The sequence below is a fragment of the Taurulus bubalis genome (assembly GCF_910589615.1).
Source record: "Taurulus bubalis genome assembly, chromosome: 9".
NCBI classification, from domain to species: Eukaryota; Metazoa; Chordata; class Actinopteri; order Perciformes; family Cottidae; genus Taurulus; species Taurulus bubalis.
In genome coordinates, this window is record NC_136597.1 from 21,931,732 (window position 1) to 21,956,838 (window position 25,107).

The 25,107-nt window shown below is 43.0% G+C and overlaps 1 protein-coding gene across 1 annotated transcript; it reads left to right on the top strand.

The window, feature by feature from the left end:
* Window positions 1-293: 293 nt before the first annotated feature.
* On the top strand, window positions 294-2,437 carry cdkn1cb (cyclin dependent kinase inhibitor 1Cb). The gene is made up of 3 exons (XM_079224097.1): window positions 294-960; window positions 1,139-1,256; window positions 1,782-2,437. The coding sequence occupies exons 1-2, from the start codon at window positions 426-428 to the stop codon at window positions 1,252-1,254; spliced, it is 651 nt and encodes a 216-aa protein (XP_079080223.1). The 5' UTR covers window positions 294-425; the 3' UTR covers window positions 1,255-1,256; window positions 1,782-2,437.
* The last annotated feature ends 22,670 nt before the right edge of the window (window positions 2,438-25,107 follow it).

A 25,107-nucleotide genomic window follows, 5' to 3' on the forward strand; every position in this document is an offset into this window, starting at 1 on the left:
TTGACGCTGACATCGAGTCCCTCAGTGTAGAGGGTTCACTCTCCGGGAGGAAAAACTAAATCGCTGCGCTCTGCTCGGCGCACAGCCAAAGTGGGCACCACGCAGGGGCCGACGGGAAATCAGGGCGGGGCTTTGGCTGGTGCGCTTTTGGAGAGGTGGGTTGGGCTTAACGCAGCCAATGGGGCGGTCTCCCGAGGTGGCTACGCTGACAGAGGATGTGTCGGTCGGTTATATACTCCACGTCTCACCGAGAAGGTACATTTAAACCCAATTCCGTGGCGGAGAGACGAGAGTGGAGAACAAGACGCGCACTTTAACGCACCACAACAACAACAGCTGACACTCTCTCACCGGGGATCGATCGGCCAAATAGGGCGTCTTTAATCGGTGTTTTGTGGCGTTTGTTGGCAAGATTTGTTTTGGAGATGTCCAACGTCCAGCTATCGTGCAGCGCGCTGGAGAGGCTGGTGGCCAGGAGGACCTTCCCTCTCCACAGGCGCACGAGCGTCTGCCGCAACCTCTTCGGACCGGTGGATCACGACGACCTGAGCCGGGAGATGAAAGACAAGCTGAGGGAGATTTCCGAACGGGACCAGCAGCGATGGAACTTTAATTTCGAGGCCAACACCCCGCTGGTTGGGGATTACGAGTGGGAAGAGGTGCCCGTGGATACGACCCCGGGGTTTTATCAGGACTCTGTACAGAACGACAGGACCAGGGCGGCCGACACACCCGTCAAGCAGAGGAACCCCGCGGACTCTGTGGCCCCGGAGGCCCCTGATATGGATGTACTGGAGCGCCTGGCCGTGGTGCCCGAGAGCAGCAGCGCTCCGTGCCCGGCGGAGGTTAACCAGGAGAACCGCACAGACAAGCTCAACTCAGGGAGGCCAGCGCAAAGACACGTCCCATTCGCGAGACGCAAGAGGTCGGCCTCGACAGACAACAACACGCACATCACAGGTAAATTACACGCGACCCTTTGACGAGCATCACGTTTGGGGTGTTTGCGCTCTGTGGCTCTTTGGCTGCGCTCGGCTCTGTGTTCCAAATGATGCGCTTGGCTCTCCTCCTCAAGTGGATTTTTGTTGTATTTGTTGTGGGTGTGTGTGCTAATTATTTTTTTCTTCGTTTCCCACAGACTTCTTCGTGAAACGAAAGAGGCCCGCTGATAAAAAAACGAATGAGATGAGCGCTTGCCACCACTCCAAGTCTCCGATCCCGCTGGAACAAACTCCGCGAAAGAGGATCCGTTGAAGGTATGAAGATTTTCTAAACTGTTAAAAAAAAAATCAAATGTGTTCATTTTTTTCTTCTTCAAATCGTTCAAATCTGGTCTAAATATGACACTTCAAAACGTATCAAGATGTAATAAATAAGAGTCGTGTTAAGCCCACTGCTGCTTATAATCCGTTATTTCTGTTTTGTTTTTCCTGCGATAATTAAAAATGATTCGTGAGCCCTAAACAAAATTAAAAAAAAAAAAAAAGCGCAGGAAGGCAGCCAGTCTTATCAGATAGGGGGTGGGGGTGGGGGGAGTCTGCGGTGGCGAAATCGCAGTAGTACTGATAGTAGTAGCTGTAGTAACACCCGTGGGTGGGGGAGGGAGGAAGTGCGTCACGAAGTGGCGGGAAAAAAAGGGCTCGGGTAAAGGGTGACGCCCCGCCGCAGAGGCGACATCTCCGGTTTCCTCGGAGAGCTGACTCGCGACTTTCTTCGGAACTGTTTCTACGAAAGGAAGAACAAAAAAACTAACCGTGCTTCCATTCTTTTTTTTTCATCAGGTGTTTCTTTTTTGGAGTTTCTTTTGCACTATTTGTCTGCGCATTTTTTTTTTTTTTTGGGAGGAGGATCAAGACGTGGATGTTTCTCTCTGCTTCTTCGACGCCACGAGAGGAGAACACGGGGAGAAATAAACCCGACCGGCCGGTTGCTTCGGCTCGGCGCGCAACCGGAACACCCGAACACCGGGCCAGACTCAGGACTGAACGGTTTGGAGCAGGGAATAGAGGAGAGAGAGGACATTAAGACCGAATGACTTCTATCCAGTACAAATGTAGCATTCATTGTTGCTTTTGCATACAGCCACTCGACAGTGTTACATGTTTTAACATCTGTGCAATCCTAAATTACTTTAAAAATAATTGTCTACACTGGCCAAAAGTGTACAGCTTTATAGAGACAATAGCCTATAATTGTTTATTTCTGTTACCGTTATTTTTTTCTCCTGTATATGTATATTTTAAGTCTATTCTAACTTATAATTTATTTATTTTTCTTTCATATTTGTTAAATGCCTTGTTGATTTAGCCAAAGGGCATGCTTTTTTATTTTATTATTTTCCATGTCGTGTTGTTGTGATGTTTTGCAATCATGTAGCTTAGTAGTCAACACTTGAAAAAAGCATAGGTTTCTTTGTGTTTCTGAGCCGTTTTTTTTTGCCCTAATTATGTCTTGTAAAAGATGAGAATAAAATATTTTTCACTTCAACATTAAGCCGATTTGTTGGTGTGTTTTCTCTAGTTAACTATATCCTAAAAATGTTAGTCTTGAAACTGAGAAAAGAGACTTTTGACGTCTGGTCTTCTGCCTCCAGTGGTTCTCGTTGTCAGTCAAGAGAAAGAACCGCAGCTTTTATAAAATAGCACTTGGCTGCATCTTAAAAATTACATATGATTTATTATATTTCACACACACGTATAGCTGGATAAAGAAAGCACAATAGACACCACCGAGGATCCATGGAGTGTTGTGGCAGACGATTCCCCTCCTCCTCCGGAGAGGGTGTGTGTGTGTGTGTGTGTGTGTGTGTGAGTGGGGGTGCGCAGGTACATTACTTTTCATTGAGCTCCGCCTGTATCTGTCTGCCTCTGTGGGCTCATATACCTTGCGGGGGCAAAACGCATTGAGACGTGCAGCCTTGGGCCGCATGGCAGCTGCGGGATATAGGCTGCTGGGATTTAAAGGCCCTTTCGCCCCTCTAAAGAAGCAGCAGCTGCCTTTGGATCCCCGCTTTGTCCGCCACGAAGACACCCCCACATCCACCCGCACTCAACAAGCCCTCTAAAGACCCACTCACACACACACACACACACACACACTCGCACACACACTATTTACCCCGGCGTGGATACACCGGGCGTGGAGGCCACCTGCCAGAGCTGTAAAAAGAGAACTACTAGTCTTTGTAATTGTCCTCGTCCATTGAAACAAACCATTCAACAGGTCATACTTGCAAGTTTGCCCTTAATTGAAAGAAGCCAAAACGAAGCGGCGTCTCCTTGGATGCGCGCGCACCCGCGCCTGTCAGCGGACATATAGCGCGCAGGCAAACAAAAAAGGCACATTTTCATAATTTCTGCGTCGGTTTCTCCACTTGTTTGAATTGCTTTGACTGTCTGACATTAATGTTGTGATGAAAATGGAGACTTTTGATGGCCAGGGTGACTTTGTCAGCTCCATGCAGCCATAAGCTCTGACGGGCTTGTTCTGATTCCCAACACAAAGCGCTCTGCGGCTCCATTCTTTCCTTTTTGTTGCCATATGGCAAATCCATGTAGACATAGCCAAGACCCATTCAGTCAGCCACAGAATGTCCTGCATCAGAGAACAAAAGACACTTTGTCTGGCTGCTCTATTGATACGAATAGGCGAAAAAAAAATATTATAATTAATCTATGGCTATATCCAGCTAATTAACGCCCATATGCCCACGGGGAGCTGCGAGGCCATTCAGTGTAGTTTTAAATTCTCAATAGTTTACATGTTAAAGACAACAGCTGTTCGTGTGTTACTTTAATGAAGTCCCCGCTATGTTGGAGACTGGACACATTCAAGGGCCTCAAGTCTCCCCCCAGAGTTAAAAGGGTCATCTGGCTTTATTTGTCTCTACAGCTGTGCAACTATATACAATTTGTCCCAATAAATAGAACTTTAAATCACATTCTCTCCCTCAAAAAGGTATTGGATTTGAGCCATTGCGGCAGAGGTCACAGGTCAAGGCCTGAAATTCAGCTCAGTAAGCTTCTTTTTAAGCATGGAGAAGAAAAAATACATATTGCGGTTTCAGCAGTAAATCATTTTAATGGGAATGTCATGCATAATGCGTATGAGCTTCTATATATGACAAGTCTTTATATAGTACGCCTTGATGGATTTCACAGTTTAAATGGACACGAAATATGTTGCATGACAATTATAACTCAATTCAGCCCTGCTGTATGTATGATGGACATAAAGGAAAGAGATGACAGCTAACATATAGACCTCATTAACACGCCATGCAGTAGAATATAATTAAACAAGCAGCTGCTGATGGAGAGAATCAGCCTCATGAACCCTGCACTCTCCCATCTGACCTCTAACTCAGTTTGGTTGGACTCAGTCATCAGTAAAACCATAATGTAATGTCATACGCTTTGATCATGATAAAAGAAGAAATATATATATAGGCTGTGACATATGCATTATTACTGAGTTAGGATGTCTTTAATGACATACTACAAAGTGAGTAGACCTTGTAATCTGTCATCATCCAGAAAAAGGCAAACAGACATATCAATAACGTTGCAAGTATTTGTTTCGTTAAAATAACACTTTATATCATCTATATTCAATTAGATCAAATTTAAATCTACTTTACAAGATATAAAAGTGATGGAATATTCCGTTTTTATGTTCTATTATTATATTTATGTATCATCTTCTCTGGAACTGAGTGATAAAAACGTGCATAGCCGAAGAGAAACGAATAAATATCGTAAATCCGAATAAATCCGATCCGTATTCATCACAGTAATAAAAGGCGTGATGGGTTAAGTTAAATAAATAAAATGGATGTTAAAAGAAATTCATAAAATGCAGACACAGTGCGTCCTCTGTACTTGTTTGTTTATTTATATCTTTCTGGATCACGTTGACTGCTAATAAAGTCTCCCCAGTTCTCAGTAAAACGCGTCACTGCTTCCTCAAAAAAGTTGTCGCGCTCCTTTATGGGAAGTGGCGAATAGATGCAGCCACACTTTGACGTGCAAGTGGCTTTTCGGGGCGTCATGCAAAAGTAACGACTAAAAATACAATTTCAGAGAGAGAGAGAGAGAGAGAGAAAGAGAGAGAGAGCGAGAGAGAGAGAGAGAAAGAGAGAGAGAAATAACAAGCTTAAATCGCATTTTCCTCTCCAAACCAACAATTAACGGGACAGTCTGCAGAGGCTGCAATTAAATATAGAAAGGAGGAAAATCAGCCAAGGGGGAATTAGCATTTTCCATGACCATCTGGCATCGGCGCAGGCGACGGGGAACAAAGGCGAGCTGGATGGAGAGGAGAGGCGAGTGTGCCATCGCATTGACCTGCAAATGAGGCTTTGTCACCGAGTTAAAGCTCCCTGACCCCCTTTACCCCCCTCGCCAACAAAAAAGACTTCTTTTTTTAACCTATAGCGTAACAAATGGAGGCCTCGATTCAGGTCTGAGTGTGTTTAGGAGCTGCAGATCAAAACAATTATGGAAAAAGAGCAAACAAGCTAGTCCTGCATTGTCGAGGCGGAATTAAAAGTCGTCGTTGAATAAAACCTTTTTTCCCCTTGTAAATTCCATAGATTTTCTCAAATAAAGGTGAGTTATTAAGGCAGGATTACGATGATTACTTCCCATTGCTGTGATCTTTAATTGTTTTACGGAATTAAACAACGCAAAATGACTGAAACCCAAACTGAGATGAAGTAGCAAGTACATGGCCTTTGACCTCTCCACTTTACGCACCAAAAGGCCTCTTCTATTTTTCTTTGAGGCTTTTTCTCGCACGCGCTGCCTGTAGCTTTCGCCTTAGCGTCACTATTAATAAACATCATAAAGGAACCTGCATGCGCTTCAGCCTCGTTCTGCCTTGATGCTCGCGTCCCGGGATCTCCAGGCAGTGGCATACAAGTGTGTGCGTGTGTGTGTGTGTGTGTGTGTGTGTGTGTGTGTGTGTGTGTGTGTGTGTGTGTGTGTATGTGTGTGTGCGTACGCGCGCGAGGGTGTTTTGGAGGGGGGTTGGGGTTGTTTGTTGGACACCTGGGACCCCAAATACCCCCCTCTACTCCACGACTGAAATGGGCAGGAGGCCCTCGTGTTTGCATAAAGGTGAATGTATCCGGAGGAGGGATCTGCTATCTCTTTCTCTCTCTTTCTTTCTCTCCTCCCTCTCTCTCTCTCTCTCTCTCTCTCTCTCTCTCTCTCTCTCTCTCTCTCTCTCCCCTTCCCCATCTCTCCCTCTGTTGTGTGCGTGTGTCTCTTTTTCTTTCTTTCTTTCTCTCTCTCTCTCTCTCTCTCTCTCTCTCTCTCTCTCTCTCTCTCTGTGTGTCAAAAACGAATTGGTTAAACCAAACAAAATGCTAACAATAAAACGCACGACAAAAATCCCCCCTCTCAAAAGTAAATATTGAGGGGAATTACATCAATTGAGTCCAACGAATTTCAGGACAACGGAGGAAGAATTGGAAGTGGAATATTATAGGACTGTGATATATATTATAATAACACCAATGTGGATAATAAATAGTGTGTATTTAAGTATTAAGGTGCAGTGAGACCACGGCATGTGTTTTACTCTTAGAATAAATGTCAAATATTTGTAATAGAGGAGCAACTAAAGCACAATAAGAGAAGAGCCCCATTTGATAGACATTGTGTATAGTCAACTTATTTGAGTTTAGAGTTCTTCTCTAGACGTGCCCCAATGTATTTCTTTCTCTTTTTCTTCTCCCTTCTCCTGGGCCCTTTTCTCTTGACATCCACTCAGTATTCATGCCTGTGGATAACAAAGAGCACGGCTCAATCCACGCAGGAGGCGGTGTGACAGGGAACTCGTGGCAGCTTTTCAAATATCTTCTTTCGGTCTCCTCCTTTTCTTTGCATCACGACTTTGGTCTCGGTTCTCGGTTGGACCGGGGGAGGAGGAGGAAGAAGAGGAGGAGGAGGAGGAGGAGGAGGAGGAGGAGGAGGTTAATCAGCCTCCCACCTCAATCTCTAATTCACTTTGCTCTCCGCACGCATCAAGGGGATCGGGTTTAACTCTGCCAGAAGAAAAGCAGATCGTTTACAATGTCTCACAACGTGGTGGAACCAGCAGCTTAATGTCAGCCTACTGTATTAGAAAGCTGCTAGGATTGTTCTTTCGAGCTATTCCTTTTAAATACGTTTTTTTGTTTGTTTTAATTCACGCTTTTATAATCTTTTGAGCAACATGTTATTGTTCATTCCAGCAGCAGTAGATTGAGGATTCTGCAGGCTTTGCATTTGGAATAATTATTGACCTGCATATTTGGAGAGATCGATGCATGCACACTGCAAAAAATGTAAGTTTGAACAAGTAGTTTGGTCTGATATCGACCAGTATTGTGTTCAAATATATTGCCTATATGAAGGCATATTTATATGAACCTCTCTGCCTCAAATACATTAATTACATCAGAAATAATAGAGGCCATCCATAAAATAAAATAAAATAGGACATAACACTTGATTCATTGACTTAAGACCGGCATTTCTTCCAGTGTAAAGACCATCAATTAAAAGCCGTCTATTCTCTCGGACAGGCAGCTTTTTTTCCCGCCTGAGAAGGTGAAGAGGTCATCGAGGTCTATTGATTTGGCGCCAAGCAGCACCAAATTCCATCATCTTCATTCAGACACAGAAACATCCAAAATGCCCCAAATGTCAAAAAGTGTTCAAACCTGTTTATGATCGTTCACGCTGACACAAATATGACCTCAAGTTAAACACACACACACACACACACACACACACACACACACACACACACACACACACGCACACACACACAGCTGAATGGAATGCCCGCATATTGTATATGTATATATATATATATATATATATATATATATATATATATATATATATATATATATATATATATATATATATATGTGTGTGTGTGTGTGTCCAATCATTTAAAAAAAAAATGTATTCACACCCTGTTAAAAGTTATTCACAAAAGTATATCCACAGACATTTTACAGCGGTGCATGAGAGATTACAGCAACAGTTTATCGTTAATTAAAGAAGTGACAGGTCAACATGTCAAGCGGGAAACGTATCGCGAAAGTCAACACATATTTTTTTCACCTCACTCTTCAACACTAAATAAACAACATCCGCTGAAGGACCTGCTCATTTATGTGAGCAAGTGTCTAAGCTGCCAAAGTGTCCTTGAGAAAGACACTGATTCCTGTTTGATTGATCCTGTAGCTGACCCTGAGCTGCAGTTACACAAACACAGGCACCATCAACATATGGTGTGTATGTATGCGTGTGTGTGTGTGTGTGTGTGTCTTTACTTTGCATTCCCACAGAGGACACACACCAGTACAACCAGTGATGCTATGTGACTTTTGAATGCCTTGACAACATATAGGGAATTTCCAATCGAACAGAAAGTCTATAGGCACCTTTAAAAAGGTCTTTGAACATGTGTGTGTAAAAGAATAGTGTCCCATGTTATGTCCTGATAGCTCCACTGCATTATTAGATAGCAATATTTATAAAATGTGTTAGTTTTTGGCATCAGAATTAAACGTTATTATCAAATCACATGTTACTTGTCTTCGCCAATGACTTAGTAGATCCTCTTTAAAGCCAGTTTCCTCATTAGAGGAGAAAGCAAGTCTATTGGCTCGGGAGAAAACCGAATTATAACAACTTTTGAGGACTGTGGAGGATTTAATCCTGTCGTCTGTGACGGGCTGGTGGCGTGTTGAGACAAGCTGTCAGAGCAGCGGCTCACGCTCAGTCAAACAACGACCCACTGTGACCCCCTTTGAGTCCCACACATACTGTACATATCAAAAACTGCATAGCTTCACTCGCCAGTGATGGCTTTACAACCAGAGAGCCATATGCATCTCTGCAGGGAGGATGCCGGCCTCATTGTGGCGGTAATTGGACAGAGAGGAGAGAGGAGGAGACACAGATAGCTGCGATGACACTTGAGAAATGAGATCTAACTCCATCCCAGCGCCAGTCCTGACAGCCAGAGTCCTCCACCTCCATTCTTATATGCTCCCCCTTTGTCCGGAGCCTTTTCAGTCGCCCTGAACCAAACCTGTTCCCCTTCACATCCCTCCTTGCATGGGATGTGAGTCCTCTGTTGAGCGGCTGCTGTCTCTGTTCTATCTGTCCGTCCATCCATCTCCGACGCCTCTCCTCCTCCTCGCTCCTCTCCTCTCCTCCCTGTCCCTCTCTCTATTGGCAGAGCCGTTTTCTTCTCCTTCAATCATCTTGGCTCATAAAACTCGGGGAGGAGGGCTAGCAGGCGGTGTTTTCAGGGCTGGCTTCACCGCTATGGGTGCACTGACTCGGACTAATGCTATTCACGCCTCACATTTGCTCGCCAGGTCCCATGAAAAGGGATGGCCACGGCAGCCTTTATGGGACACGCAACAAAGGACCATCATTCATCAGGCTGCATAGCACCGAGCAGCGGCAGAGTTCGGGTTCATACCGCTAGCCCTCAGCTGCTTGCGGCTGCTAGCATCATTTTCGGACACGGTCGCTATATTTTTTTTGAAATAACAGTGACTTGCAAGTTGAGAAAAGTTGCCGACGTGAAGCTGATATGTCGAAAGATGTTTATGGAAAGCCTAATTTGTCCTTTATGTTTGAATTTTCACATGGCGCTGATGGTTCGTGTGTGTGCGCGTATGTGTGTGTGTGTGCGTGCGTGTGCAACACAAAGAAAGGCCGACGTGCATTATGTCCTCACGTCTGGTGGCGATATAGATTTATAGCCGTACTCCCAGGTCACCAAGCCACTATTAATCTTCACCTTTCCTTGGCTGTTCCTTCACATAGGGCCAGAAGCTTTAGAGGCCCGTTGGCAGCTCTCAACAATACCCAGAATGCCGCAGGGCCTTGTCAGGCTGTCCTAATTTGTGGCTGCGGTCCCGGGGTTGAATTCAGCCGCTGCTGGCTGCTTGACCTGCTGTATTCTGTTGGCGGATTAGCAACATCTTTTAGTCTCCATGCAGGGCAAAGCCAATGAGCTGATACACAGCCTGCAATTACACAGCAGGAAAGGCCTGCTTAGACACACACATGCATGTGCACACACACACACACACACACACACACACACACACACACACACACACATAGAGAGAAACCCACACACACATAATAATGTTAATAGGTGGTGGTAAGAGAAGGGAAAGAGAAGCAGTTGAAGTGGCGGTATAGGCTGCTTTGAAGAAGACTTAAGAAATGGAGATGGAGATTGAAGGGATAAGGGAAACTGTCTCACTGTGTGTTTATGGCTTTTGTAGTTACACAGTGGGTATTCAGCCTACATTGTATACATGGAAATCAATGTATCGAGGGGCTAAGCAGCAGCTTATCTTCATAGCGCTGGCACTGTACCCCATCAAAGCATCAGAATGGCAACCGATGCCTAAAAAAAAGATGGAAATGGCCAAATCTTTTCAATTCAAATCCAACGCGTTATTCAGGAGGTGTGACCGTGCAGTTGTCCTACAGTATCTTTGTAAAGAAGACCTTCAGCACTGTTGGCAAGTGTTCGGTACTGCAGTAATGCAAAGAAAGCGAGGACTCAATGTCTTTTGACTATAATTGATCATCTGCATTAAGCCTTTTTTGTAAAGATGGTTTTATATATTAAAATTGCCCAAGGGTGCAAATCAGGGATACGTCGAATGTGGACGTTTTGAACATGTGGTGAGTGCACACAGGACTTTCACTCAGGAGACTGCTGTTTGTGTCTTGTGCGGACATTACTAGCTTGTTTCAAAACGTTAGACATAACAGTCCATTTATTTACGTTAGTTACTTTATTAAGGATGTTAGGCCTCGTTCTTCCATTATTACTTGAACACAAACATGATTTTTTCTTTACCCTTAACCAACTAGTTGTATTGCCTAAAATTAGCCAATAATTTGGCTGATATAAGACTCATTTTATTATAATATGTTTAGGTACAGAAACATTTAAAGTATCCTGTTGTTTGCAGAAACATGCCTGCATGGTTTTGGCAACTGGATTGGGAATGGCCCAAAAAGTTGCATTTTTAAAAGTCTAGCTTTTTGGAGGATTTTGGGGACTTCTTTTGGAGTTTAATCTATTCAAGTGACTACATTAATTATAGCCATTCTTTTTCAAATCTGTCTCTTGCAAGAAATCAATTTTGATTGCTTTGATATTAAATAATTTGACTGTCCAGGCTGAGGGCTCACATTGCAGCAAATTATTCCTTTTGTTTATATTCATATATTCTGCCAGTATTGTATTATTTGTTATTATTTATTAGGATGGACAACTCCCATGGACTGTTTTTCCACCCTTATCTTCTGGACTAGATTACGTGTTGTTAAGTGAAAATGTGTATTCATAAAGGTTTTCTACATGGAATTATTTGCTTCATAAGCCTACAATTGTTCATATATGTGTCAAGTCATCACAATCACGTCAGGTTGTCACTGTTTCATCAATAATACCGTAGGTCAGACTGCAGTGGAAGCTGAAGTTGCAGCTGAAGTTGTGGTACCAGATGCAGCAGTGTTATAATTTCCACTGAAACTACAACAATATAGTATTCATTGAAAAAAAGCTTTAAAGTAACAAGACATGGAACAAAATAAAATGCAGAGTAAGAACATTCTCCAGAACTGTGCGCGCAGATGAATAAGCACAATGTTACCTCTGAGTAAAACAAAAGACCTCAACACAGATAACAACAGGCAGATACGCAGCAGGTCAAGCGCAGATCAGAATTGGCAGCGCTGCACAGCATCTTACAATGCACACAAAGCCTCCGACGATGGGAAGAGGGAATTTGGCAAACCTAACATGGTCCCCTGCCATCATCCCTCGCTCCCTCCCTCTGTTTCACAACAGATGCTATGTTCCATGAAGACACTTTCAGCTGCACAAGAATGGGCCGAAATTTGTTGACAATGACGGTGGGGACTGGAGGACAAAAAAAAACAAAGGACAAAAAAAGAAGGAAGAAACCCCTCCCCAAAAAAGTGTAGTCAAAGTCAGCCGCATTTGAGTTGACAATGACGACGCAGCACCTCGGAGGAGGGCAGCGTGCGAGCGTATGCAGGGACCCCTCTCCAGGAATATGACCTTATCGCTATGCAGACACACACCACTACCCCTCCCCATTACTATTACTATAGTATACACACACACACGCACACTCTTGTCAGCTGCAGGCCAGGCGCTGTCTGAGCCCAGATGGTGGTGAACTGCATAACTCACTTATCTGTCTCTGGCCTCTAAAGGAATGCTTAAAGACCTCTCCAATTCCCAGCGGACGTCACCAAAAAGAGAGAGAGGGAGAGGTGCGCCATCTGCTCCCAGACACCGTGGGTAGCCCCCTTTCCTGTCCGTCCCCAAATTTCATCCCCCTTTTTTACCTTAAATCCCCCCCATCCTTTCCCCTTAAAAAACTCCTCCTTGTGATCCCTGAGCCATTCCCAGAGAGGATGGGAGAGGGCGCACGGGGAAGAATCTGCATCAATTGATTTGTTAAGTGCAATATATCTACCAGAATGATGTATTTGTGACCCCTTGTCAAGAGAGATTATACATTTTCACTGCTTCAATTTAAGGAGGCTCGATTAGACCATCCAAGTATCCAGTATTTCATATAAGAAAAGTAAAATTTAGAGAAAACAATCTAATAGTTTTGCGAAATAAATTATTTTATTCATGCATTTCATCCTCTTGAGGATGTTTGGAAGCACTACAGCTCTACAGCTGTCGAACAAAACGAAAGAAAAAATGGGCTAAATCACAGACTCATTTAAAAAAAAAGTTGTCATCTGTAAGATATGCGGGAATCTTAAACCAAGTTGTGGATGATTTAAGTTCCCATCTGTCTGACCAGGAACTTGTAGTGGAATTATCCCATTTTTGATTATCATATTTCTAACACAGTTTCTTAGTGACATTTCTGGAGCAACAGAGAAAACCGACAACAAAATGGTTGTATTCTCAGTGCTGCAAAAAAAAGACAAAACCTAAAAATGTGAAGTATTACATTTGTGAAATTGCCACAACTGTGGTGAAGCTTTTTTTCATACATCTGACTAACAGACATTGGTTGTACAAATAAGTACAAGCTGTTTTCCTGCATACAAGACAGTGCTTCAACACAAAACCTCGGGACAAAGACAGACTGCATACTTTGCGCAGTGACAGTACAAACCAAGGGTCACTGGGTTCAGTCTATACAACCGTCTGTGCAGCCGTCTTCTCATCGCTCCGGGTGGTTTGCGGACCAATTCTTTTTTTCTCTCCATTTAAACCTACTGGAAATAAACATTTTAAGTGATTGTGTAATTGCAAATTAGTCGCATATAAATGCATTTTAATGCAATAAATGCATCCTAACTTTGACAAGATTTTACAATATCTAGTCATTATTGGTGGTTGTCAGTTGTTTCAAGTGTAAAGTTTTGCTGCTGGAAAGAAACAGACATAAGAACTCAAAATAAAGAGGAAATAAAATAAAAAAAAAAAAAATTAAACTGAGGTCGTGGAAGGCACCAGCATATTTTGCCTTCATCACAGTGCCAACTCTTCACTCTCACTATTTAATCCCCCAATTAAACAGCACACCCTTCTCCACCTTGCTGCACTGTTTAAAGAGGCGAAATCTGGCGAGTCCTCCACCACCCACTGAGTCAAGTGTGGCTCAGGTGTGCGTGTGCACGCCACATGTGTCTGTGTGCATGCTGGTGTGTGGTCCGTCCAGTTGGTGTAAGCACAATCAGATGGCTTTCTAGGTCTTGTACGTGCCTGCGTGTGCACACACAGAAGACAATATGCATGTGGCTTTTCACAAGCGGTGAGAAAGAACGATAGCAAAAGAGAGGGAGACAACAAAAGTGTGTGTGTGTGTGTGTGAGAGAGAGAGAGAAAAGAGGAAGGATAAGAGAGGAGACAAGGCAGCAGAGTTACTGGAGTAGTACTGGATACTACAAGTAAGTGGGCTACTGATAGCAGGTAAAAAAGTCTCCATGTCTGTAAGACAAGAATAGAAGCGCTGAGCTGCTGCGTGTTTGTAAAAGCTGTACAAATTATCTTAAAGTGCTACCATGCGACGTCCATAAATGCACATAAACCTTTGGAGTTATGAATATTGTTTTAGTTGTCATTGGTACAATAAATGAGGAAATAGGCGAAAACAATGCAAGTATTGTATTCAAAGAGAGCAAACCTGTGCCATGTGATTTCAAAATGTAAAGCGCAGATGTCCAGGGTAGAACACGATGGAACTGGGTGTGACAGTTGGATTGTCAGTTTCAGAAAGTCATCGTAAAGTTTTTCCCAGTAGTGATTCCTACATTTTCTCAAAATGGTCTTTAACAATCCCAGGCAGCAAGACAGTTAAAGTCTTTACGCTGACATTCTTTAGTTCTGAGATCAGGTTGATATTTACCAATGAGGTGACAGCATTTATATCTTTACATCACACACACATTTCATCTTCATCACCAGACATCTCTGGGAAATTGGACAAATCTGGACTCCAAAGTGTTTGAATAATATTTTCCCCTTAGTAACCACAACAGGATCAGTTCAAAATCCTGTGTTATCACATTTGAAGCAAGCTGACTCTTCCAAGGCCTCACACTTCTCACAGTAGGTTGAACAAAGTCCCACCGTGTGTGAATAGCGGCGCTCGTACGACAGTTAAAGGCTGAGTAAAGTCTCGGGTCACGGCACAAGTCTTCAACAAGTCTGGACAAGCACTTCCATCATGCGGCCTCCCGGCACCACCAGCTCTGAGCGACTTTCCGTCAGCCTCCGACAAAACGCGTGGAACAAATGGCACCAGCCAAATGGAGAGGCAATAAGGCGAGGGGCCCTCTGTGAAGTGTGTGTGTGTGTGTGTGTGTGTGTGTGTGTGTGTGTGTGTGTGTGTGTGTGTGTGTGTGTGTGTGTGAGCGTGCGTGTGTTGATAAAGTGTACCCAGGCAGACAGGACGTGGTGTGTGTGGATTTTGCAGAGTGAATGGCGATTGTGTATTTTCAAAAGAGAGGGGGTGTCTCCCTGTGTGAGAGTGAATGTCGGAGCCCTCTCTGAGTGAGGGCGTGTGTGTGTGTGTGTGTGTGTGTGTGTGTGTGTGTGTGTGTGTGTGTGTGTGTGTGTGTGTCACAACAGGCCAAAGTGGTTGAGAAAGAGCAGTCTGTCGGTTCAAGTATGCCCCCATGTGACCAATGTGAGAATTAGAAGGTCGAGACAGAGGGATGGCAGACTTCTGGTTTCTTCCACACAGTCAAGTTCACTGTAATTGTTTCTTTTTTTTAATACCCACGTGTTATGTTTGATAATGTTCAGCTTCTGCCGACACAATCTTAGTCGGATGCAAATACAGATGGGGGACGAATGAAAGGACAAACCAATAGAAAGTGTCTTGGTCAAGTGTTGGGCCACAAGCTCGTTGGCAAGTCTTTGAAACACTTCTGAAGGGATGAGAAGTTATTAAATTATTATTATTTCCAAATTAATATTTTAGTTTTTACGATGGGGGCAGAGAGCACTGTCTAATGTTAAATCTTAGATGTTCAGCCAGGTTGAGATCTGGAGGCTGTGAAGGTCATCGGATAATAATCGGACTATTTAATTCAATTCAATTCAGTTTATTTTATATAGCCCAACATCACAAATACAAGTTTGCCTCAGAGGGCTTTACAATCTGTACACATGACATCCCTGTCCCGGCATCTCACATCGGATCAGGAAAAACTCCCCCAAAAAAGATAGTAAAAACCCTTTCACAGGGAAAAAAGGGGAAGAAACCTGAGGGAGAGCAACAGAGGAGGATCCCTCTCCCCGGATGGACAGAAGCAATAGATGTCATGTGGCCAGAATGAATAACGTAACGGAGTTACAGCACATTCAATGAATATGACAGAAATTATTCAAATAATGAGTAGTAGGCATGGTCCATGATCCAGATAGCCACGATCCATTAAGCAGAAGGAGGTAGAGAGGAGGGGCATCAGCAGGGCCATGGCAGCTGCCATTTAGTGAGCCCTTGTGCCTGATATGGAAACATCTTCCGCGACATAGAAATTCAGGTTTTTACCTTTCATTTGTCAGTTGTCAACAAGGCAAAATGTGTCGATTGACTCAAGATTTTTCAGATCTGACTCTGTGTCATTGGACGCCATCATTTGTCTGTGCCTTTACAAGACCGTTACAAATCAAAGGTTACTTGTCGATTGGTTTAGCCACAAACATCACCTGGTTAGGTTCAAGCTCACTGTCTCAGTCAATACCTTATGGCTAGTAGGCAGAAGTCCAAGTTCAGAATGCAGAGCATTTTTATTTTACTGCTCCTTTCTTTGCAGACTTTGTTGGGCACATACATCTGTTAACACAGTCCTATTGTTGGGGCTTGTCTTCCTTATCGGGAAAAAATGCACGCACCCATAACGTAAATCATTACATTTCAGGGTGAAGACTTGGTGTAAGGTTATGTCTAGATAAAGGCTAGCATATGGATTTGGCTAGAAGGTAGACAAAGGCTTTTTCATCCACTCTCACGGCTCCCATCACATCTGTTTTCACCAAAAAATAAACCCCTTCAAAACACTGAACACTTGCCCGCTCAGCAACAAACAACACACTCTGATTCAAGATTGAAGATGCAGTGGAGATGCGCTCGCACTTGCACTTGAGCGCTACACAATGACACAAAGTTTCCCCATGTTTGTTCCCTCGGAGTGGAATGTGTTTTCACAGTGGATCAGAAAGCTTTGACTCCTTAGTAGCTGAGTGGCTTGTTGACCGTCTCGGCGACACATCCAATCCCTTCTTTCGGTTGCATCCAAGAGGATTTTCACCCCTTTGAGGAAAGTACCCCAACAAAGAAAGGAGAGCGTTGGCATTTTAAAGCCCCAAGACATGAAGCGGTCAGCGGGCCTCAAGAGACACTTGCAACACAGACAGGAGAGGGAGGAAAGCAAAGTAAGCAAACAAAGCCACTGCGACTGAGATATTATGTGTTTATCTTTTGTTTGACTCTCTCGTTATCAGATGGCCATAATGAGCTGCCTTCTGAGTAGTTCAATACAAGGCTTTATGATCAGAGGGCGCTCTTATCGTCTGCGGAAAACTTCAAAACGAACAACAACAGCAAACACGCCCCGGGAGCCTTTTTTTTTTATCTGCCTCCCTCCCGTCCGCTCGACAAGTTGGGATTGTGATTCAGTTGCCAGCGTTATCAAGCCTTAAAGTTCTCACGGAATCTTTTATCTCTTCCACCAAAAAAAACCTCCGTGGTGGAATAAAAAAAACATCCAGTCGCTCCTTGCTTCCGCGGATGGAAAAGAAGAAGAAGCTATGTCTATTAAAGTCTTTCATCTGCCCACGACATCCCATCTGGGCTGTAATCTGACATCAGTGCAGAGGCCTGTGTCAGATGTGGGCTCCAATTAGCTAGCGGGACTGGCTCACCGCCTCAGCGCCCCTCCCCATTCTGAGCAGAGACACACAGAAAACTGTACTAATTGAGCTTGGCTGCTCTTTATGAAGTTGGAAGTCGAGTTGCTCGCTGTCACGCCCACCTCCTTCACTCTAGAGTTGCTCTGAGGCGACAACTACACACCATAAACACCGCCCCGACTGGATTTGTGGTCCCTGTGATCAAAGTCATAAATGGGGATGACAGGTCTGATGCTGTGTGTGAAACTGTGAGAGAGGAGGTAATGTATGGGTTCTGCCGTTGTAATTCTTTATGATTGTAACCGCTGCACAGCTTGATGAGCGAGAATGACGATATTGTGCAAGCCTCTGGCGCACTCTGTGTGTGTGCGTGTGTGTGTCTTTTACCAACAGTGCATGTGCAAAGGTTGCGTCATGTATGTTTCAGCGATATGTGGCACACCTTGATCCAGAGGAAAAAGTTTTTCGCTCTGAGCCAATCGTCGCAAGCGCTCTTCAATTTAATGCAACGTGGGATTGGCCCACTTCCACAGCAGCTACAACCCGTAAAGTGGTGATTGCCTGCCTGCACATGGAGATGAGCCGCTGGCTAGAAGGTAACGGTGCTAACAGAGCTAGAAAACGACAAAAGTGAACCATGAGGTAAAAACTATAAAAACTATCCTGCTTTCATTTCTCCTCTGATGCCATTAAATGGATGAAATCATTTTGAACATACAGGAAGCAACGTGTACGTGTTGGCAATACTGAAACAACATATTTCTCTACTTATAGCTGCACCTTCCCTCTGGAACTCTTTCCCCAAACTCATCCGAGACGGCACTGTCCTCTCCACATTCAAATCACAAATCAACACCCACCTCTTCAGAACTGCTTTTAATGTATGACTGTGTGCTTTTATTGTTTTTATTTATTTTGTATCTGTTTTATTATTCTACTTGTTTCATTGCATCATTTTTAGGACATTGTAAATGTTGTGTAAAGTGACTTTGAGTACTAAGAAAAGTGCTATATAAATGAAGTGCATTATTATTATTATTATTATTAGTATTATTATTAACATACCTTAACTGCAACATTGGTGTTCCTCAGGGATCAATACTGGGCCCGATTTTGTTAAGCTTGTACATTAATAACCTGCCTTTAGTCTGTCAAAATCCAAATGTATGCTGATGACACAGTTCTTTAGTGAACAGAGACTCACCTACCCAATGTGTTTTGTTAAAGGAGGTAAGCTCAAGGTGGTGTACGATTTCAAATATCTTGGAATCATCCTAGATTAAAATCTGACATTTCAAAAGCTTCCTAAAAAAGTTGTCGGTGCTATCAAATTCAACCTGGCAAACATTAGGATAAAAAAAAAAAAAAATAATAATAATAACTTTATGCATGCTCTGATCTTTTCCCACATGCTGTTTTACATGCTGGTCACAAGCAAACATGACAAATCTGAAACCGATTGAGTCTCTTTACAGACAGACTCTAAAAACACTTGTCTGAAAGACCAAAAGCTATCACCATTGCAATGTAGTTCAGAAGTACAATCTATTGAATTTTGATAGTTTCAAACATTTTGCAGACGCTTGCCTCATCTTTAAGGTTCTACATGGACGTGCACCTCCCACACTGGATCAGTTCATAATGCGGAAGGATAGTAGCAGCAGGCTATCAAGGGCAAATACCAGAAGAGACTGTGTTGTACAATACAGACGTAGCAAGTTTGGGCAGTCAGAGCCACCTACTGCTGAAAAAGTCTTCCTATTGAGTAAAGAGAGAGCACGAGTTACCCAACCTTTAAATAAAAACTAAAGAGACAGCTTAAAGCAAACCAAACCTGCAATCATGAGTCGTCATTCTACCTCATCTCTGGCAGTGCCATTATATACTTTAATTTGTAATTACAAATCTGCTACTTTTGTAATATATTTATGTATTTTATGCTGGTGAATTGTACTGATACTATCAGGCCACTACATTGAAATAACCTGCCCGGGGACTATGGAGGAAAATAGGGAACTCTGGCACATTTACATTGAAGTGGAAATTGAAATTAATGTGAACTGTCCCTGGAAAATACAAAACAAAAAAATTAAACGGAGAGTGCGACTGCTTAATGATGTAAGTTCGAGCAGTAAAAAGAATGAATAAACAACATAATAAATCATATTATCTTATCTGTAAGAGATGAATAAAATGATATGAATTAGCAAGATGAGCAGTTATTTCCACCGTCACTGTGTCTATCTGAAGGATCAGCAAACCAAAATCGAACACATTTATTATCAAAACCGGAAAATGAAAACAGGTGCATTTGGTTGGAGCCGACTGGCACATTATCTTAAAGCAGTTCCAGTATTTGCTTCAGGAAATTGCAACCCGGAACCAAAAGCAGTGATTATTCAATCAATAATTATGGTTAAATTAGATTTGACACAGAGGACAGGATGCCAGGACGCTGAGAGAGAATTTGCTCAAGCACATACAGAGCACACACACACACACACACACACACACACACACACACACACACACACACACACACACACACACACACACACACACACACACACACACACACACACACACACAGTGTTATCTTCAACATCAGTCTGAGGACACTGAGTTAAAGAGCACTGCACGTCCATATTCCTCCCTTTTTCCTCTGTTCCGGTTCCTTCCCCTTATTGTTCCCTTTGTCCTTTCTTTTCCTTCTTCCTGTTTCTCATTCTTCATTTTACTGTTACATTTTACTTTTCCTCCTCGCTATGTTCTCTCCTTCCACTTCTTCTTACTCCTTTCCCTCCCTCCTCATCCTCGTCCTGCTCCGACCCCCTATGCACTTTCACAAGTCAACCCATTTCTATTCGGCGTTGTTTCGTTTTACTTTCCTCCCTCTTCATTCTTTATTTCCCCCTTTTCTCCCTCTTTCTAAGTTCTGATCTCTTTTGGGTTTTCTCTGCCTGCCTGTCTCTTCTTCTATCTTTTTTTTAATGTTCAACCTCCCTCTCTCTTACTCTCTGTCTCTCTCCTTTCCATTTATTATCGCCAGCTGAGAAAAACAGAGGAGTCTTTTGGCTCCGAGCCAGAGCAAACACTGATATCCAACCAGCCCCCCCCTCGCTGCTCTCTCTTTCCACTGGCAGCTGTCCATAACTAAACACACAATGTAACAGAACAGATACACGCACACACATACACACACTCCCTGGAGTGTCCACTGTAGGTGTTTGCTTGGCTGACATGCCCGGCTGTGATTGCAGTGGTCTGTGCGCTGCACTACAGCCTGCAGCTGTGGGCCTTTACAGAACTTAGGCTGCAGCCGAGCAGAAACAGCAACAAACTCTGCACAGGCAGAAAATAAACAGACACTTTCAGTCTTTTACATGGCCTCTCCAGTCTTTTCTCCCATGCAATTGTATAGGATTATCTATTTTTCAAACCATATGCAGAGAAAGACTGGAATGGTAGTAACAGAAGAAATTAGTCATATTAAAAACAATATATCTATATTAGATGACATGAGTTTATCCCACTGAATCATCAAAAACACGAGGGAACTGTTGTGCATACCAGCATTACTGCAGAGTCATTATGTTCCTTCTTTAAAAACAGTTATTTTCATATTCTCGCATATAACTGTTTGACACTTTTGCCCACACCTGCACCCATCTGAGGTTAAACATGTCACAATGTACTGTATATCCACAATCTCTTGATGAAATATGAATCATGCTCACGTCAAAAAAACATTTTCTTCATCAACAAAGTCTGTTGCAACCATCTGCATTCGTAGAAAAAGGAACAAAACTGTGTTTTGCAAGATTATTGCAACAAACATGTTTATTGTTTATTGACTACAATCCATTGCACAAGTCTAAATGTGCTTTGTGCAAAACAAATAATGTGAAGATGTTTTGAAAAACTCATTTTGTGGTTGTTTATTTTACATTTTCATGACATTTCACAATAAGAGTTTTTACTTACTGACGCATCTTCTGTCTCAGTCAAACGAGGCAAAAATATCCCCCAACAACCAGTGTTAGAAGAAAGTAATCACATTACTTAACCATTGCTCCACAGATTACTGTATATATACTCTTCAATTTTTCAAAGGACCAATTTCCTGACTTCAAACGCTACTCTTTTTTTTATAGCTACCTTAATATAAGGTTAGAGAGCAAACAAAATCATCTCCCAACATTTTTTGTTTTTATCCGCTTGAAACCAACTTTAGCAATTTTCTCTTTTCAGAGCAATCAAACCACCTTCCAGTCACATCCCCTGCACATGTGTCTCAGAGGTAAACCTCCAATTGTTTCCACACACACATGCTGACAGCTCGTTAATGACAGGTAATAAAGGTTGTGTAAACACATCTGTTGGCGCTGAGTTACCAGACAGTAAAAGGCTGTAAAACTGCAGGCCACCAGGCCCGGCACAGAGCATCCTTTATCAGGCCAGTGTCCTCGATCGGAGCGTCGACCATCAATGACAATTCACTCGCTCGTCACCACAGTTTGTTTTTGTTTGATTTGTCCCTTTTGTTGAACTCTTTTTGAGAGATATGAGTTTGGATGTAACTGCCCTTTTGTGTTTCATCATCTAATGACCGAAAAAATTCCAATGGCCAATGATTTGGAGACATCAAAATCCAACCTGAAAACATCTGTAGAAAGCGGCTACACCAGGCAATACAAAGAACAGAATAGAGATTTGTTTTTTTCCCAACACTGCTATGCTAAACACTAGTTTCATACATTACAAAATGTATGATTGCAAACTTAAAACAGACTTTTAAAATGTTATTGATCTCACAAATGAAGAAAAATTCAAACGTAGAAATACTGTTTTTAAAGGTACAATCACACACACAATCAAGCAACGTGTCGGACGCACAATAATGAGCTGGAGGGCAGAAGCATCTCCATACTGGCAATAGGTGCCACATGGCTGATTACCAGATCTGCCATAGTGCTCTGAACAGATGGCAATGGGCGTAGCATTATTACTGCAGAAGTGCTCACCAAATGACATGAAACCAAAAGCAGTGATTAAGAACAATCAATAACGATGATTAAATGAGATGCGGCACAAAGGACAGGATGCGGGGAACGCTGAGAGAGAAGGACTAAACACGTCCCAAAGCCCCTATTACGATCTCCGCTGAGCTTTTGTCCAACCTCTGATGTCAAAGCGAGGCTGTTGCCTAAGACAATCAGTGGCTGGGACTCAAAGGAAAAATGCCAATGACATGTTGATTTATTTGACTCAAACATTGGTGATGCAAATGAATACATAGATTTTATTCTCTGAATAATGAGCTGTGGTGTCTTCCTTTTGAAATGTAAATCGAACACTGATTGAGAGTAGTATACCCTGGAGATTCTGTAAAACATGTGCGCTTCTGGTACTGTTGATTAGACTTAATGATTATATCTTCATGTATGTGGTGAGTTGGGATTGGTTTTCCAGAAGACATCGCAGTGTTTGAAAAGAGTGTTCAGCTTCCAGTAAATGCAGAAGACAGTGCAGATGGAAAAAGAGATATGGTGCTATTAACACGCACACGCACACATACACACACACACACACACACACACACACACACACACACACACACACACACACACACACACACACCCTGGCTATCCTAAAAAAAACCTGAGCGATTCCAGGTGTTTTTGGCATCCCGTTCTTTCCCTCTCTGCAGGGACTATGAATTAAAAATCCTATAAAATAAGATTCTGGCTACGTCTCAAGGAATATGCAGCACATGTGCTTTTACATGATCAAAATTACACCGAAGGACATGGAGGGTGGTACAGAAAAATACATAGAGGCAGAAAAAGAGAGAAAAAGTGAGTTTGAGAAAGGGCAAAAAGGATAAAAGGAGAGATCGTCAGAGATGATGACTTTTTTTGCGAAGAATTACTCTTTCTTTTCCTCAAAGCATCGACATTAAAACTCAGTTTGGATGATTGAGAGATCTAGGACATGAAGTGAAGCCAAAAAGTGAGCACAGCGATGCGTCCTGGCATGTTTTTATTCAGCCTCTCTGACTCGTTTATGTCGAGTCAGCAAAGTGGTGGTCGGGGGCTGGGCAGGGTTTTATGTGTGTGCGTGCACGCGTTCAGTTTGTGTGTGTGTGTTCACAACACATAATTGCTTGGCAATATACGGAAAGGTTTACAGGGAAAGTGAGCAGTAAAAGAATGGTGTCATCACCCTTTTGCATAGCAATCAAATTTCAAGCGAATTTTAAGAGAACCTTTGAAACGTCGTAAAAAATTAAGGTGCGTTTCCATCAACTGGTTTTTAGTGAATAAACTTAGCTTAGTTTGAGCAGAACTTAAATGTTCAGGCTAAAACCACCTCAAGGGAGCTTTTTTTCTTCTTCTCGCAATTGAGCATTGATTATATGCAATCGAGTCACGCAAAAACTTTGCCTGGCACGCGGTGTGATTACGTTAATACGTGGTCAGTTAACTGCCATTTTCCGGTAATAGTGTAAACCAAATAATTGAAAAAAGAATTGTCGGTGTTTGAAAGGGAGAGTGTCCTCCCAATAAGACTGACAGCATCAGTTGTTTCAACAAAGGTCTCAAAACCACATATAGTGACGTTCAAGCAGAGGCGGTGGCTGAATTACAGACAAAACACTCGTCGGATGAGCAAAAAGTGCATTAAAAAATTGATGTATCTGCATATACAACCTATTTGTCGATTGGTTGTTGGATGCATCATTTGTCGGTGTTCTGAAAGAGCATATATTTTGGCCCCACCCTGCATGGAAAAGTTAAAGCCAGATTCTTTGGTCACTGAATGCCTGCGATTTGGGTCCAATCACAAACCGCTGGCTCGCCTACGTCCGTCCCAGGCCGCCATTCAGCCCCACTGGAGGGCGAACATAATCCTTTACTTTCTCCCTTTCTGGGCTTCTCCCAGACGGTTTTCCGTTACAGGAAGCCAGATGGGACTGTGGCACGCCAGGCATTTCACCTGGTTCCAGTCCTGGCTCTTGACGTTCTCTCCCAGCGAGGGCCCGGGCATGAACCGCCTCCCGCCGAGGCACGCGACGCCCCTCGCATTGTTCCTGGCATTGGCTGTTCCTCAGGCAGTGGGGAAGAGACGTGCACACTTTTATACTTGGACTCTTTCGAAGGGCCAACGCAGAGAGCATGTTTCATTATTCTACCAAGTACAGTAAATCAACACTCTGCACTGACTTTGCCCACAGATGTGTTCCAGCAGGCTTTAGGCTTTGTGTACTCTTGCCATACTCATTTTGGCCACAGTCCACTTTCAGTTTGTCTCTTCATTCAACATATTGGCATTAAAGAATGATTCCAAAGGTTAAATATCTTGTAATTATGGGGTAAATTGGCAGTGCGTCAAGACACAAACAAGAAAAGGTTGATTAGTGTGCTGCATTGGCATTTGGATACTGGTATGATGGTTTATGCAGCTGGTGTATACTCTAAAAAGCATTCGCAGCCTGACTGAGCCTAGAAGTTGGTTGTTTTGGCTCAGTTTCCCTTTTGTGTGGAATTGGCCAAAACAATGGAAAAATCATTTTGGAGGAGAAGAGTCAAATCTCTCTCTCTGAACCACAAATATTTAAGTATTTGATGG